This window comes from Tachyglossus aculeatus, chromosome 10, assembly GCF_015852505.1.
Source record: "Tachyglossus aculeatus isolate mTacAcu1 chromosome 10, mTacAcu1.pri, whole genome shotgun sequence".
NCBI lineage: Eukaryota > Metazoa > Chordata > Mammalia > Monotremata > Tachyglossidae > Tachyglossus > Tachyglossus aculeatus.
The window spans coordinates 51,532,741-51,545,682 of record NC_052075.1 but is presented as its reverse complement, the minus strand read 5'-3'; the positions used below and the strand labels follow the sequence as shown (position 1 = coordinate 51,545,682).

Sequence of the window (12,942 nt, the reverse complement as noted above, 5' to 3'; positions counted from 1 at the left end):
CCTACCCAACTGCGGGCTCACAGTCCAGAAGGGGAAGACGGACAACAAAACAAAACATATTATTCATTCATTCACACAAACATTCATTCAGTCAGTCGTATTTATTGAGCGCTTACTGCGCGCAGAGCACTGGACTAATAATACTACTACTAATAATAATGACATTTATTAGGCGCTTACTATGTGCAAAGCTCTGTTCTAAGCGCTGGGGAGGGTACAGGGTGATCAGACTGGGGGCTCCCAGTCTTCATCCCCATTTTACAGATGAGGGAACTGAGGCACAGAGACGTGAAGTGACTTGCCCAAAGTCACACAGCTAACAAGTGATGGAGTCGGGATTTGAACCCATGACCTCTGGCTCCAAAGCCCGGGCTCTTTCCACTGAGCCACGCTGCTTCTCTAAGCACTTGGGAAGTACAAGTCAGCTGTGTTACTCTGGGCAAATCACTTGACTTCTTTGGGCCTCAGTTCCCTCATCTGTAAAGTGGGGATGAAGACTGTGAGCCCCACGTGGGACAACCTGATAACAATAGTAATAACAATGATGGCATTTATTAAGTGCTTATTATGTGCAATGCACTGTTCTGAGCACTGGGGAGGTTACAAGGTGATCAGGTTGTCCCACGGGGGGCTCACAGTCATCATCCCCATTTTACAGATGAGGGAACTGAGGCACAGAGAATAATAATAATAATGGTATTTGTTAAGTGCTCACTATGTGCAAAGCACTGTTCTAAGCACTGGGGAGGTTAGACCTCTGACTCCAAAGTCCGGGCCCTTTCCACTGAGCCACGCTGCTTCTCCCTTTGTATCCCCCCAGCGCTTAGAACAGTGCTTGGCACATAGTAGGCGCTTAACAAATACCAACATCATTATTATTATTACAAGTCGGCAACAAAGAGAGACGGTCCCTACCGAATTAGTTCATTATTCCATCCACTGGTAGTATCCACTGGTAGTATTTATTGAGCGCTTATTAGGGACAGAACACTGTACTAAGACTTTGAGGCAGTTCAATACAACAGAATTAGGAATTGGTTCATTATTCCATCGATAGATGGCATTTACTGAGCGCTCCTAGGGGCAGAGCGCTGTACTAAGAGCTTAATACGACAGAATTAGGAATTGGTTCATCATTCCGGCGCTAAATAATAATAATAATAGTAGTATGTGCTTAATAAAATAATAAGGATGGTATTTGTTAAGCGCTTACTATGTGCAGGGCACTGTTCTAAGCACTGCGGGGGATACAAGGTGATCAGGTTGTCCCACGTGGGGCTTACAGTCTTCATCCCCATTTTACAGAAGAGGGAACTGAGGCAAAGAGAAGTGAAGTGACTTGCCCCAGTTCACACAGCTGGACAAGTGGCAGAGCGGGGATTCGAACCCATGACCTCTGACTCCCAAGCCCGTGCTCTTTCCACTGAGCCACGCTGCTTAACACATACCATCATTATATTCCATCAATCCATGGCATTTATTGAGCACTACTGGGGCAGAGCACTGTACTAAGAGCTCAATACGAAAGAATTAGGATTCGATTCATTCCATCAATCGAGGGGAATGAAGACTGTGAGCTTGTCAGCTGTGCGACCTTGGGCAAGTCACTTTAATTCTCTGTGCCTCAGTTATCTCATCTGTAGAATGGGGCTGAAGACTGTGAGCCCCACGTGGGCCTTAGAACACTGCTTCGCACATAGTAAGCGCTTAACAAATGCCGACATTATTATTATTGGAAGGGGGAGATAGACAAAACAAAACAAGTAGACAGGTGTCAATACCATCAAAATAGATGAATAAAATTATAGCTATATACACAGCTATATAGAGAGAAGCAGTGTGGCTCAGTGGAAAGAACACGGGCTTTGGAGTCAGAGGTCACGGGTTCAAATCCCGGCTCCGCCGATTGTCAGCTGTGTGATTTGGGGCAAGTCACTTAACTACTCTGGGCCTCAGTTCCCGCATCTGTACAATGGGGATGAAGACTGTGAGCCCCCCGTGGGACAACCTGATTACCTTGTAACCTCCCCAGCGCTTAGAAACGGTGCTTTGCACATAGTAGGCGCTTAATACCTCATCTGTTAAATGGGGATTGAGATTGGGAGCTCCACATGGGACGGGGAGTGTGTCCAACCTGCTCTGCTTGTATTCCCTCCATTGTTGGGTAGAGACAGTCTCTATATGTTGCCAGCTTGTACTTCCCAAGCGCTTAGTCTGTGCACAGTAAGTGCTCAATAAATGCGATTGAATGAATGAATTCCATTATTATTATTATTTATTGAGCACTGACTGTACGCAGAGCACTGTATTAAGCGCCCAACCCACCAGACGTTTTGTGAGCCATGTCATTGTGAACACCCCCCACCCCCACCCCACCCCCAGGGGTGGAACCTGGGAGAGTCCATTCTAGGCCCCATGATCTAGAACCAGAGCCCCCATCGGGGACTCATCGTCCGGCCCATTGTGAGGTGAGAGTGGGGAAGGGAGTTGGGGTCAGGGGTCAGAGCAGGCAGTGGGTCCCGTGGAGCCCCTGGGCACCTGGCCCCCCGCCAAGTCCCTCCCCCCGCCCCCCACGGCTACCCCCTGTGGCGGACTCTCAGCCACGATGGCCTCCGTGGTGGTGAAGACCATCTGGCAGAGCAAGGAGATCCACGAGGCGGGAGACCCCCCGGCCGGAGCCGAGACCCAGGCCCAGCTCGGCAAGGAGTCCCCCGGGGGGGCCGCTGGAGCCGGGAAGGGGATCCAGAAGAAGAAGAAGGCCGTGTCCTTCCATGGGTGGGCAGGGACCCAGGGGAGAGGGGAGGGGAAGAGCCTGCTGGGACCCCAGGAAGAGGGGAAGGGGCTGAGGAGGGGACCCAGCCCGAAAGGGGGAGAGGGACGCTGGGGCGGGGGTGGTGGGGACAGGGATGAGGAGAAGGGGAGAGCATGTAGGGGCTGGGGGCTGGGGTCGAAGAGAGGAGGGAGAAGGAGGAGGCAGGGGCTGGGAGAGGAGGTAGGGTCTGCGGGGGGAAGAGGTGAGGCGGAGCAGAAGAGGAGGAGAGGAGCTAGGGTCCGGGGTGGGATGTGGGGGTTGAGAAAGGGAGAAGAGATAGGGTCTGGGGCAGGGCTGAGGGAGCTGGAGAAGGGGAGAGGAGGGAGAGCCTGGTGGGCAGGGTTGAGGAGGGGAGGGAAAAGGGGGAGAGGAGAGAGGGTCTGCGGTGGGGCTTGGAGGTTGAAGAGGAGAGGACGGGTTGGGCCTGGGGGCCAGGGTTGAGGAGGGGAGGGAGAAAGAGTGGGGAAGCTGGGTGGGCAGAGGTGAGGGAGAGGAGGGAGGGTCTCAGAGGCGCAGGGCTGAGGAAGGGATGGGACTGGAGTAAGGTAAGGTCTCCGGGGGAGCTGAGGTTGAGGAGAGGAGGGAGCGAGAGAAGGGGAGAGGAAGTAGGGCCTGGGAGACAGGGCTGAGGAGAGGAGGGAACAGAAGAGGGGGACAGAAGGTAGGGACTGGGAGGGAGGGGGCTGAGAGCTCTCTCCCCTGCCCTCCCACCCACCACCGCCACCCCGGGCCCCCAGGGTGGAACCCCGGATGTCCCATGAGCCCATGCAATGGTGTCTGAACCTGAAGCGCTCATCCGCCTGCACCAACGTCTCCCTGCTCAACCTGGCCTCCATGGACCTGCCCCCCGACCCCACCGACTCCTTCCTCGACAGCGGGGCCCCGGCCTGGGGGCCCCACGACCCCGATATCAACGACCTGCTGGTGAGGGGCCGCCAGGGGCCCGGGCAATGGGGCACAGAGGGGCCGTGGGATGGGGCTGGGGGGCGGCGGGCAGGGCAGTGGCAGAACTGAGGCCTACCCAGTCACTGTTGGGGTGAGGGGAGAGGAGGAGGAGGAGGTGGTGGGAGGAAGGAAAGAGGAAGAAGAGAGAGGAAGGGGAGAAGAGAGAAGGAGGGAGAGGGAGGAGGGGGAGGAAGAGGAAGGTGAGCAGGGGAAGAGGGAAGAGAAAGAAGGAGAAGGAAAGGAAAGGGGGAGAGAGAAGAGAAGGAAGAAGAGGGACAGGGAGGAGGAGGAGGGGGAGGAGGGGGGAAAGGGGAAAGAGGAAGAAGAGAGAGGAAGGGGAGGAGAGGGAAGAAGAGAGGGAGGAGGGGGAGAGGGAAGAGAAAGAAGAAGGAGAGGGAGGGGGAGAGAAGAAAAGGAAGAAGAGGGAGGAGGAGAAGGAGGGAGGGGGAAGGGGAAAGAGGAAGAAGAGAGAGGAAGGGGAGGAGAGGGAAGAAGAGAGAGGGAGGAGGGGGAGAGGGAAGAGAAAGGAGAAGGAGAAGGAAGGGGGAGAGAGAAAAGATGCAGGAAGAGGGAGAGGAAAGAGGGAAAGGAGGAGGTAAGGTGAGGAGGGAGAAGAAGGGGTAAGGTGAGGAGGGGGAAGAGAGCAAGGAGACGTTTGTGGTAAGAAATACCTCGCAGACCATCCCCCTCCACCAAGTAGCCAGAAACCAAACCCCGCTGTCTGCCGGCCAACCGGTCACTTCTGGCCACTTGAGCACTAGCAGACCGAGGCCAAGGAGCAGCCCGATCCCCTTCCAGCCCGGAGCCAGGGGGTGGGCGGGCCGGGGTCGAGGGCCAGGGCCGGGCATGGGGGCCAGGGCCGGCACGGCTACTCTGGCTCGGGGTCTTCGGTGTCCCCTCCCGACTCCTGCCTGCAGAACGGGGTGAACAGCGGCCTAGTCCGAGCCAAGGACTCCATCACCAGCCTCAAGGAGAAGACCACTCGGGTCAACCACCACATCCAGTGTCTGCAGGTAGCGGTCACTTTCCCCCCGCCCCGCCTGCTCCCCGGAGCCCACGTCCGGCCACAGAGGAGGGGCCGGCCTGGGGGTCAGGGAGAGCATCGCCCGCACCACCTGATCCTCACCCAACACTGACCCAGTTCTGATCCCTGCCCGAGAGCCCCAGGCATGAATTCCGCAGCTTGCCCAAGTGGGAAGAGCCCTGGGCCTGGGCGTCATTAGGATCTGGGTTCTCATCCTGGCTCCGCCACTTGTCTGCTGTGTGACCTTGGGCAAGTCACTTCACTTCTCTGTCCCTCGCTTCCCTCATCGGTAAAATAGAGATTCAGACTGTGAGCCCCATGTGGGACAGGGACTGTGTCCAACCCAGCTTACTTGTATCCATCCCAGCTCTTAGAACAGGACCTGGCACACAGAAAGCAATTAACAAGATACCACAATTCTTTTTATTATTATTATTCCGCTGGGGCAGGTGGGGATCACAGGACCCAGATGGCATTTCCAATCCATCCATAAACCAGGAGGATTTGTTGAGCCCCTACCATGTGCAGAGCTCAGTACCGAGTGCTTGGAGGTGGGAGGCTGCCTTCAAGGAGCTTACAGTCTAGCAGAAGAGACAGACACTACAATATTTTATCAATCAATCAAGCAACAACAGACTGATTGACAATCCCGGATAGGCAATCCCCACAGGCGCTTGGGAGAGTACAATTTAATAATAAACAGACACATTCCCCGCCCACCACGAGCTTACAGTCTCATAATAATAATAATGATGGCATTTATTAAGCGCTTACTATGCGCAAAGCACTGTTCTAAGCCCTGGGGAGGTTACAAGGTGATCAGGTTGCCCCACGGGGGGCTCACAGTCTTAATCCCCATTTTACAGATGAGGGAACCGAGGCCCGGAGAAGTTAAGCGACTTGCCCAAAGTCCCAATTGGCGGAGCTGGGATTTGAACCCACGACCTCTGACTCCAGAGCCCGTGCTCTTTTCCACTAAGCCACGCTGTGAGACATTAATATGAATAAATAAATGAATGAATAGTCTAAAGGAAGGAGGAAAGGTATTGAGACCCCATTTTACAGACAAGGAAACTGAGGCACAGAGAGCTTAAGGGACTTCCCCAAGGTCACACGGCCGGAAGGGAGCCAGTAAACTAGGTCCACTAGCCGCACCCATCCCTCCCTAGTCCTCTTCTCTGTCCTCCCTCCTGCTCCTCCTCCACTGGCCACCCCCCCAACATGCCCCCCGCTCCTCTGTGTCCCCACCCGCTGATTAACGGCTCCCCCTCCTCCCCGTCCGACAGAGCGAGTGTTCCCTTCTCAGCGAGAACCTGGAGCGGAGGCGACAGGAGGCCGAAGAGCTGGAGGGCTACTGCTGCAAGCTCAAGGTGGGCCGCGGCCAGGGCGGCCAGGGCCCAGAGGAGAAATGAGGCCAGTTGAGTTTAGAAGGAAGAAGTGGGAGGGATCAGAGGAGAAGCAGCATGGCCCAGTGGCTACAGCCCAGGCTTGGAAGTCAGAAGGACCTGAGTTCTAATCCCGCTGCGCCACACATCTGTTCTGTGGCCTTGCGCGGGCCACTTCACTTCCTTGTCCCTCAGTTCCCTCATCTGTAAAACAGGGATTCATCCATCCATCAATCTTATTTATTGGGCACTCACTGTGTGCCAAGCGCTGCACTAAGTGCTTGGGAGGGCACAATATAACCAGACCCATTCCCTGCCCATGACGAGAGTTTACCGTCTAGAGATTAAAAACGGTGGGACAGGGACCGTATCCAACCTGATCACTTTGTAGCACCCCGGCACTTAGAATGGTGTTTGACACATAGTACACACTTAACAAATGCCATTATTAGTGTTTTCATTATTATGGGGAGGGGTTTAAGGAGAACCGATCGACTGATAGTATTTATTGAGCGCCCACTGTGTGCAAAGCACTGTACTGAACGCTTAGGAGAGCACCCAATCTCCGGGGCAGTAGGGCCAATAGCCTCCAGGAGCGGGCTCTGGGTGACTAGAGGATACTGTGAGTGAACTATAGTTCTTCTAGACTGTAAGCTCACTGTGGGCGGGGAATGTGTCTGTTTATTGTTGTATTCTCCCGAGTGCTTAGTACAGTGCACTGCACGCAGTAAGCACTCGATAAATACGATTGAATGAAAGAATGAATAAAATCAGACAGGCAGGGTCTAAGGTGGGGAATGAGAGACTAAATGGTCTGGGAGAAGTGGGGCTGGGGTCCACCTGCGGTGGGGGGTGGGGGAGGAGTTCTAATCCCGGCTACGCTCCTTGTCTGCAGTGTAACCTTGGGCAAATCACTTCACTTCTCTGTGCCTCAGTTATCTCAGCTGTAAAATGGGGGTTCAGACCGTGAGCCCCATGTGGGACAACCTGATTGCCTTGTGTCGACCCCAGAGCTTAGAACAGTGCTTGGCACACAGTAAGCACTTAACAGATACCATCGTTATTATTGTTATTTTGGGGTGCCAGGAGAACTGTCAGATGGTGACCCAGACCGTGGAGGATGCAGAGATGAAGACCAACGTCCTAAAGCAGAACTCAACCCTGCTGGTGGTGAGGGGGGCCCAGAGGGAGGGAGAGAGCCAGCTAGGGGGAGGACTGGAGGGGCTCTCCCAAAGTAGGGGGGTCCAGAGAGGGGTGGGCCCGGGAGAGGCCCACTGACCACCGTGCCCCCCTGATGCTGCCAACTTGTACTATATGTTGCCAACTTGTACTTCCCAAGAGCTTAGTACAGTGCTCTGCACACAGTAAGCGCTCAATATATACGATTGATTGATTGATTGATTGATTGATGCTGCACCTGCCGGCATTCTGGCTGAGAAGCAGCTTGGCCTAGTAGACAGACCACAGGCCTGGCAGTCAGAAGGCCCTGGGTTCTAATCCTGGCTATGCCACAAGTCTGCTGTGTGACCTCGGGCAAGTCACTTCTCCGGATCTCAGTTACCTCATCTGCAAAATGGGGATGAAGACTGTGAGCCCCATGAGGGACAGGGACTGGGTCCAACCTGCTTAAATTGTATCTACCCTCGTGATTCGAACTGCGCTTGGCACATAGGAAGCGCTTACCAAGTACCATAATTATTATTAAGGTGGGAGGGTCTCCTTCTCTGCGGCCCCGAGCGGAGGGGGCTTGGAAGGGGCCAGCTGGGGGTGGGCCGGAAAGGCAGGTGAGCCCCGAGGGGGGGGTCCCCCTTCCCTTCCAAGGAGAAGCTTCGGTTCCTAAAGCAGCAGATCCAGGACGAGGCCCCAACGCAGCCGGAGGCCCAGCCGGAGGCCCAGCCGGAAGACCAGCCGGAGGGGCTGGGGACGACGCCGACGTCCCTCTCCTTCGACCCCGCTCCGGCCCCGGCCTCGACCCAGACCCCCGCCAGCCCCCAGGAACCACCCCAGAGCGGGGAGGGTCCCGGCGGCGAACAACAGCAGCTGCAGAAGATCTCGGCTGAGCTGGAAGAATTGAGGTGGGCCACGGTGGCCGGGAAAGCCGAGGAGGGAGAGGGAGGTGGGCAGGGGAAGAGAAAGGAGAGGGAGATGGGCAGAGGGAGAGGAGGAGAGGAAGAGGGAGAGGACCAGGGGGAGAATGGAGAGAGGAGAGGAGAGGAGAGTGAGCCCACTGTTGGGTAGGGACCGTCTCTATATGTTGCCAACTTGTACTTCCCAAGCGCTTAGTCCAGTGCTCTGCACACAGTAAGCGCTCAATAAATACGATTGATTGATTGATTGATTGAGAGGGAGGGAGGGAAGGGAGGCAGACAAATCAGAGCAGCCGGGATGCTGGAAAAAGGAATTGGTCAGGACCAGGGCGAAGAAGAGAGGGAAGGGAAAGAAAGGGTAAGGCACCGGGAGAGGAGGAGGGGACGAGGGGCAGAGACCCTGACCCCCATCTCCACCCCGATCTGGGGAACGTCCCCTGTCTCCACCCCACCCCCCGACTGTGGCGCCCCATAGGCGTGAGGTGTCGGCCTTGGCCCGCCGGTGTCCGGCGGAGGAAGGGCCAGGGCAGGAGGCAGTGCGGCGGCTGGACGGGCTCGACGGCAAGCTGGATGGCTTCCTGGCCCAGTGGGAGAGGGCCCAGAGGGAGCAGAACCAGGCGGCCCGAAGCCTGCAGGAACTCCGGACCCGCGCCGAGGAGCTCTGCACCATGTGAGCGCCAACGCTCGGGAGGGCAAGCGGCCCGGGGACACAGAGGGGAACCCATCAGGGTCCAGCCCCGGGCAGGAGGTGTCCATCAGGGAGTCGGGGCAGGGGGGAGACCGGTGCTGGCAAGGAGGGACCAATCGGGGAGTCAGGGACGGGTAGGACTAGCGCTGGGTAACAATTAGAGAAGCAGCATGGCTTAGTGGAAAGAGCCCGGGCTTGGGAGTCAGAGGTCATGGATTCTAATCCTGGCTCAGCCACTTGTCAGCTGGGTGACTTTGAGCAAGTCACTTGACTTCTCTGTGCCTCAGTTACCTCATCTGTAAAATGGGGCCCCACGTGGGACAACCCGATTATGTTGTATCTACCCCAGCGCTTAGAACAGTGCTTGGCATATAGTAAGCGCTTAACAAATACCAACATTATTATTAATTATTATTAATAATGATAGTATTTGTTAAACTCTCACTATGTGCCAAGCACTAAGGAGGTGCTAATCAGGGAGTTTTGGGTTGGGGCGGGACCAGCACTGGGTAACAATAATAATAACAGTGCTTGTTAAGTGCTTACTCTGTGCCAGGCACTGTACTAAGCAATGGGGCACTGTAGGATGTGCCATTCAGGAAGTCTGTGTCGGAACGGGATCAGTGCTGGGTAGGGGTTGCCAATCAGGGAGTTTGCAGGGGAGGAATCGGCGCTGGGTGGGTGATGCCAATCAGGGAGTTTGCGGGGATGGGACTTGGTGGGGGGCAGGATCAGTGCCGGGGAGAAGGTGCCAATCAGGAAATTCCAGAGCCCTTATGATCATGGGGGTGGGAGCAATCAAAGATTCCCAGGGGGTTGGAATCTTGAATGAATGAACGATGGTATTCGTTAAGTGCTTACTATGTGCCAAGCACTGTTCTAAGCGCTGGAGTAGATACAAGTTAATGAGGCTGGACACGGCCCCTATCCCATGTGGGGCTTCCAGTCTTAATAAAGCACCGCCTCCCGGCCCCATCAGGGCACCTGGACTGGGTTGGAGACAGAGAATATGGACTCCTGTCCATAAGTTGGAGGCTGGGATGGGAGGGAAGGATGTTTAAGAATCTTAAACCCTACAAGAGTAGGGAGGGAGGGGCCCGTGGACAAGGAGGAGGAGGAGGAAGAGGAGAAGGAAGAGAAAGAGGAGGAAAAGGAGAAGTAGGAGGATGAAGAGGAGGAGAAACCCAGGGGAGTCAGGGGCCCCGGGTAGCGAAATCCACAGCTTCTGCAGACACGCGTGGAATGACAATGCTTGCGCCGTGGGAGGGAGCTGCTGGAAAAGAGGAGGTTCTTGGGTGGGGGCGAGGGAATCAGGCAGCTTTGCCCCTCGGCCCCTGCAGGGTGGAGCGCTCCGTCCTGTCCCTGTCGTCCTTGCGCTCAGAGCTGGAGGGTCTGGGCCACGTGAAGCCGGTCCTGGAGGAGCTGGGCCGGCAGCTGGCCATCCACCGAGGGCCTCCCGAGCCCCCCGAGAGACCCCCGCACATCTCCTGCACCCGCTGTGGGAGGTACGGCGGGGCTGGGAGGAAGGCCGGGGAACGGGCCGAGGCCTGGTGGCGAGGCTGGAGGGCAGCCGTGGGGGCGAGGGAGAGGGGGCCTGGTGAGGGCAGGTCACGGGGGGGATGCGAGGGAGGGCATGGCGGGGGCCGGGCCTCATGTGAGCCCCTCCCGCCCCCAGCCAGGGGCAGCAGCTGGGCCCCGAGTCGCTGCAGGCCATGCTGGAGCGGGCCCTGGCCCCGTTGCTCGACGAGGTCCGCCAGAAGGGCCTCCCGCCCGCCTGCCCCAGCTGCCAGCGCCTGCACAAAAAGATCCTGGTACCCTGATCCGAGCCCCTCCAGCCTCTCCGGCCTCCCCGTGCCCCTCTCCTCAGCCTTCCCATGCTCCCCGCGCCCTGTCCTCTGCCTCCCTGTCCTGCCCTGAATTCCCACCCAAATTCCTCCCGCCGAACCCCGTGACATCTCTTTCCCGGGCCCTACATGTCACAGCTGGGCAGCCCCCTCCTGTGCCCGCTCCTGCCCCCGGTCCCCGGTCCAGCCCCCTCTCTCCCGGTGCCCGTGCCCTGCAGGAGCTGGAGCGGCAGGCCCTGGCTAAGCACGTGCGGGCGGAGGCCCTCAGCTCCACGCTGCGCCTGGCCCAGGACGAGGCGCTCCGGGCCAAGAACCTGCTGCTCACCGACAAGATGAAGCCTGAGTGAGGGGGATGGGCTGGGGAGGGGGCTTGGCTGGGCCCGGGGAGCGTCAGACCAGCTGCCATGACCCTCCTCTCTTCCCCCCACTTTGATCCTCCCTCGCCCGGCCCCCTCTCCGGAGCCTCCACAACCATGCATCCCCCCCCCCCGTTCACCCCCGGCCTCCTGGAGCACCTGCAGGGGTTGCCCACCCACCCCTGTATCCAACCAACTCCTCACCCTCGGCTTTAAAGCCCTCGATCATCACCTTGCCTGCTTCTATCACACCTCACTGATTTCCTCCCCCGGGCCAGCCTGCTCGTTTTGCTGCTCTTGCGATAACCTACTCACCGTACCCCGATCTCTCCTATCTCACTGCCGACCCCTTACCCACATCCTCCCTTTGGCCTTCAGTCGGTCAATCAGTGGGATACGAGGACTATCTGTAGGCGGAGCACTGTACTAAGCACTTGGAAGAATACAAGAGTTGGAAGTCTCATCCCCCGTCCGCAAGGAGCTTACAGTCTAGTCTTCATATCCGACAGTCCACCACTCTCCCCACCTTCAAAACCTTCTTAAAAATCACATCCCCTCCCAGAGGCCTTCCCAGCTCCCCTCCCCTCGGCATCACTGGGAGAAGCAGCGTGGCTCAGCGGGAAGAGCCCGGGCTTTGGAGTCAGAGGTCATGGGTTCAAATCCCAGCTCTGCCAATTGTCAGCTGTGTGACTTTGGGCAAGTCACTTAACTTCTCTGTGCTTCAGTTACCTCATCTGTAAAATGGGGATTAAGATTGTGAGCCTCATGTGGGACAACCTGATCACCTTGTATCCCCCCAGCACTTAGAACAGTGCTTTGCACATAGTAAGCCCTTAATAAATACCATCATTATTATTATTATTGTTATCACCCAACCCACTCGGCTCTGTAATAATAATAATTATTACATTATTTGTTAAGTGCTTACTACGTGCCAAGCACTGTTCTAATCCCATAAACCCTTGCTGCCCACCCTTTAGCCTCACAGCACTTATATGCATATCCCCACCCCCAGTCATCACCTCCATTCTGTAATTGATTTTAATGTGTCTCCCAGAGCACAAGCCTGGGAGTCAAAGGACCTGGGTTCTAATCCCAGCTCTGCCACTGGTCTGCTATGTGACCTTGGGCAGGTCACTTAATTTCTCTGTGCCTCGATTTCCTCTTCCGTAAAATGGGGATAAAATCCTATTTAGCTCCTGAGCCTCAAGTGGGCCATGGACTGTGTCTAACCTGATTACAACCCGGTTATTAACCTGATAACCTGATTACCTAACCCCAGCTCTCAGAAAAGTGCTTGGCACGTAGCAAGTCCTACAGTTATGAGGCTGTAAAACTCCTTGTGGGCAGGAATCCTGTCTACCAACTCCAGTGGATTGTACTTTCCCAGGTGCTTAGTACAGCGCTCCCCACACAGGAAGCGCTCAGTAAATATCACTGATGGATGGAGGAACGGGAGGTCGGACGATGGTGGTCCTCCACCCCCTCGCCCTCTCCCGGCCCCCGCGCCCCCTCTTCCCTCGCCCTCTCCGGGCTCCGCGGCCCTGAGCCTCTGCCCCTTTTCAGGGAGAAGATTGCGGCACTGGACTACCTCCATCTGAAGATGTGTTCGCTCCATGAGCAGTTGAGCAGCCTCCCCCTGGAGGGACTGACCGGAGGCCAGGGGGGCGGCAGTAGCGGGGGGCCCCCACTCAAGCGCGGGGGCTCAAATACTGATCAATAAACGGGCTGCCCCCAGTCCAGCCGGCTGCCCCAGGCTGGGGGAGGGTTTGCGTGTTGGAGCACCCGAAACCTGCCCTCC

At 56.7% G+C, this 12,942-nt stretch overlaps 1 protein-coding gene across 6 annotated transcripts; it reads left to right on the top strand.

Annotated features, from left to right (window-relative positions):
* Nucleotides 1-2,539: 2,539 nt before the first annotated feature.
* TSKS (testis specific serine kinase substrate) lies at nucleotides 2,540-12,893 on the top strand. Of its 6 annotated transcripts, none has more exons than XM_038752716.1 (11): nucleotides 2,540-2,775; nucleotides 3,550-3,736; nucleotides 4,675-4,770; nucleotides 6,068-6,151; nucleotides 7,253-7,336; nucleotides 8,021-8,241; nucleotides 8,729-8,923; nucleotides 10,282-10,446; nucleotides 10,617-10,752; nucleotides 11,004-11,128; nucleotides 12,708-12,893. In XM_038752716.1, exons 1-11 carry the CDS (start codon nucleotides 2,606-2,608, stop codon nucleotides 12,862-12,864), a joined length of 1,620 nt encoding a protein of 539 aa, XP_038608644.1. In that variant the 5' UTR covers nucleotides 2,540-2,605; the 3' UTR covers nucleotides 12,865-12,893. The 6 variants fall into 6 exon arrangements, with proteins under 6 accessions (XP_038608644.1, XP_038608642.1, XP_038608641.1 ...); XM_038752714.1 differs by having other exon boundaries at nucleotides 8,012-8,241; XM_038752713.1 differs by having other exon boundaries at nucleotides 8,009-8,241.
* The last annotated feature ends 49 nt before the right edge of the window (nucleotides 12,894-12,942 follow it).

Coding starts and splice junctions, on each gene's coding strand:
- TSKS (XM_038752711.1), top strand. CDS start 2,606: ATGGCCTCCGTGGTGGTGAAGACCATCTGGCAGAGCAAGGAGATCCAC. Junction 6,152..7,252: donor GCTACTGCTGCAAGCTCAAG/GTGGGCCGCGGC, acceptor TTGGGGTGCCAG/GAGAACTGTCAGATGGTGAC. Junction 8,242..8,728: donor GCTGAGCTGGAAGAATTGAG/GTGGGCCACGGT, acceptor GGCGCCCCATAG/GCGTGAGGTGTCGGCCTTGG.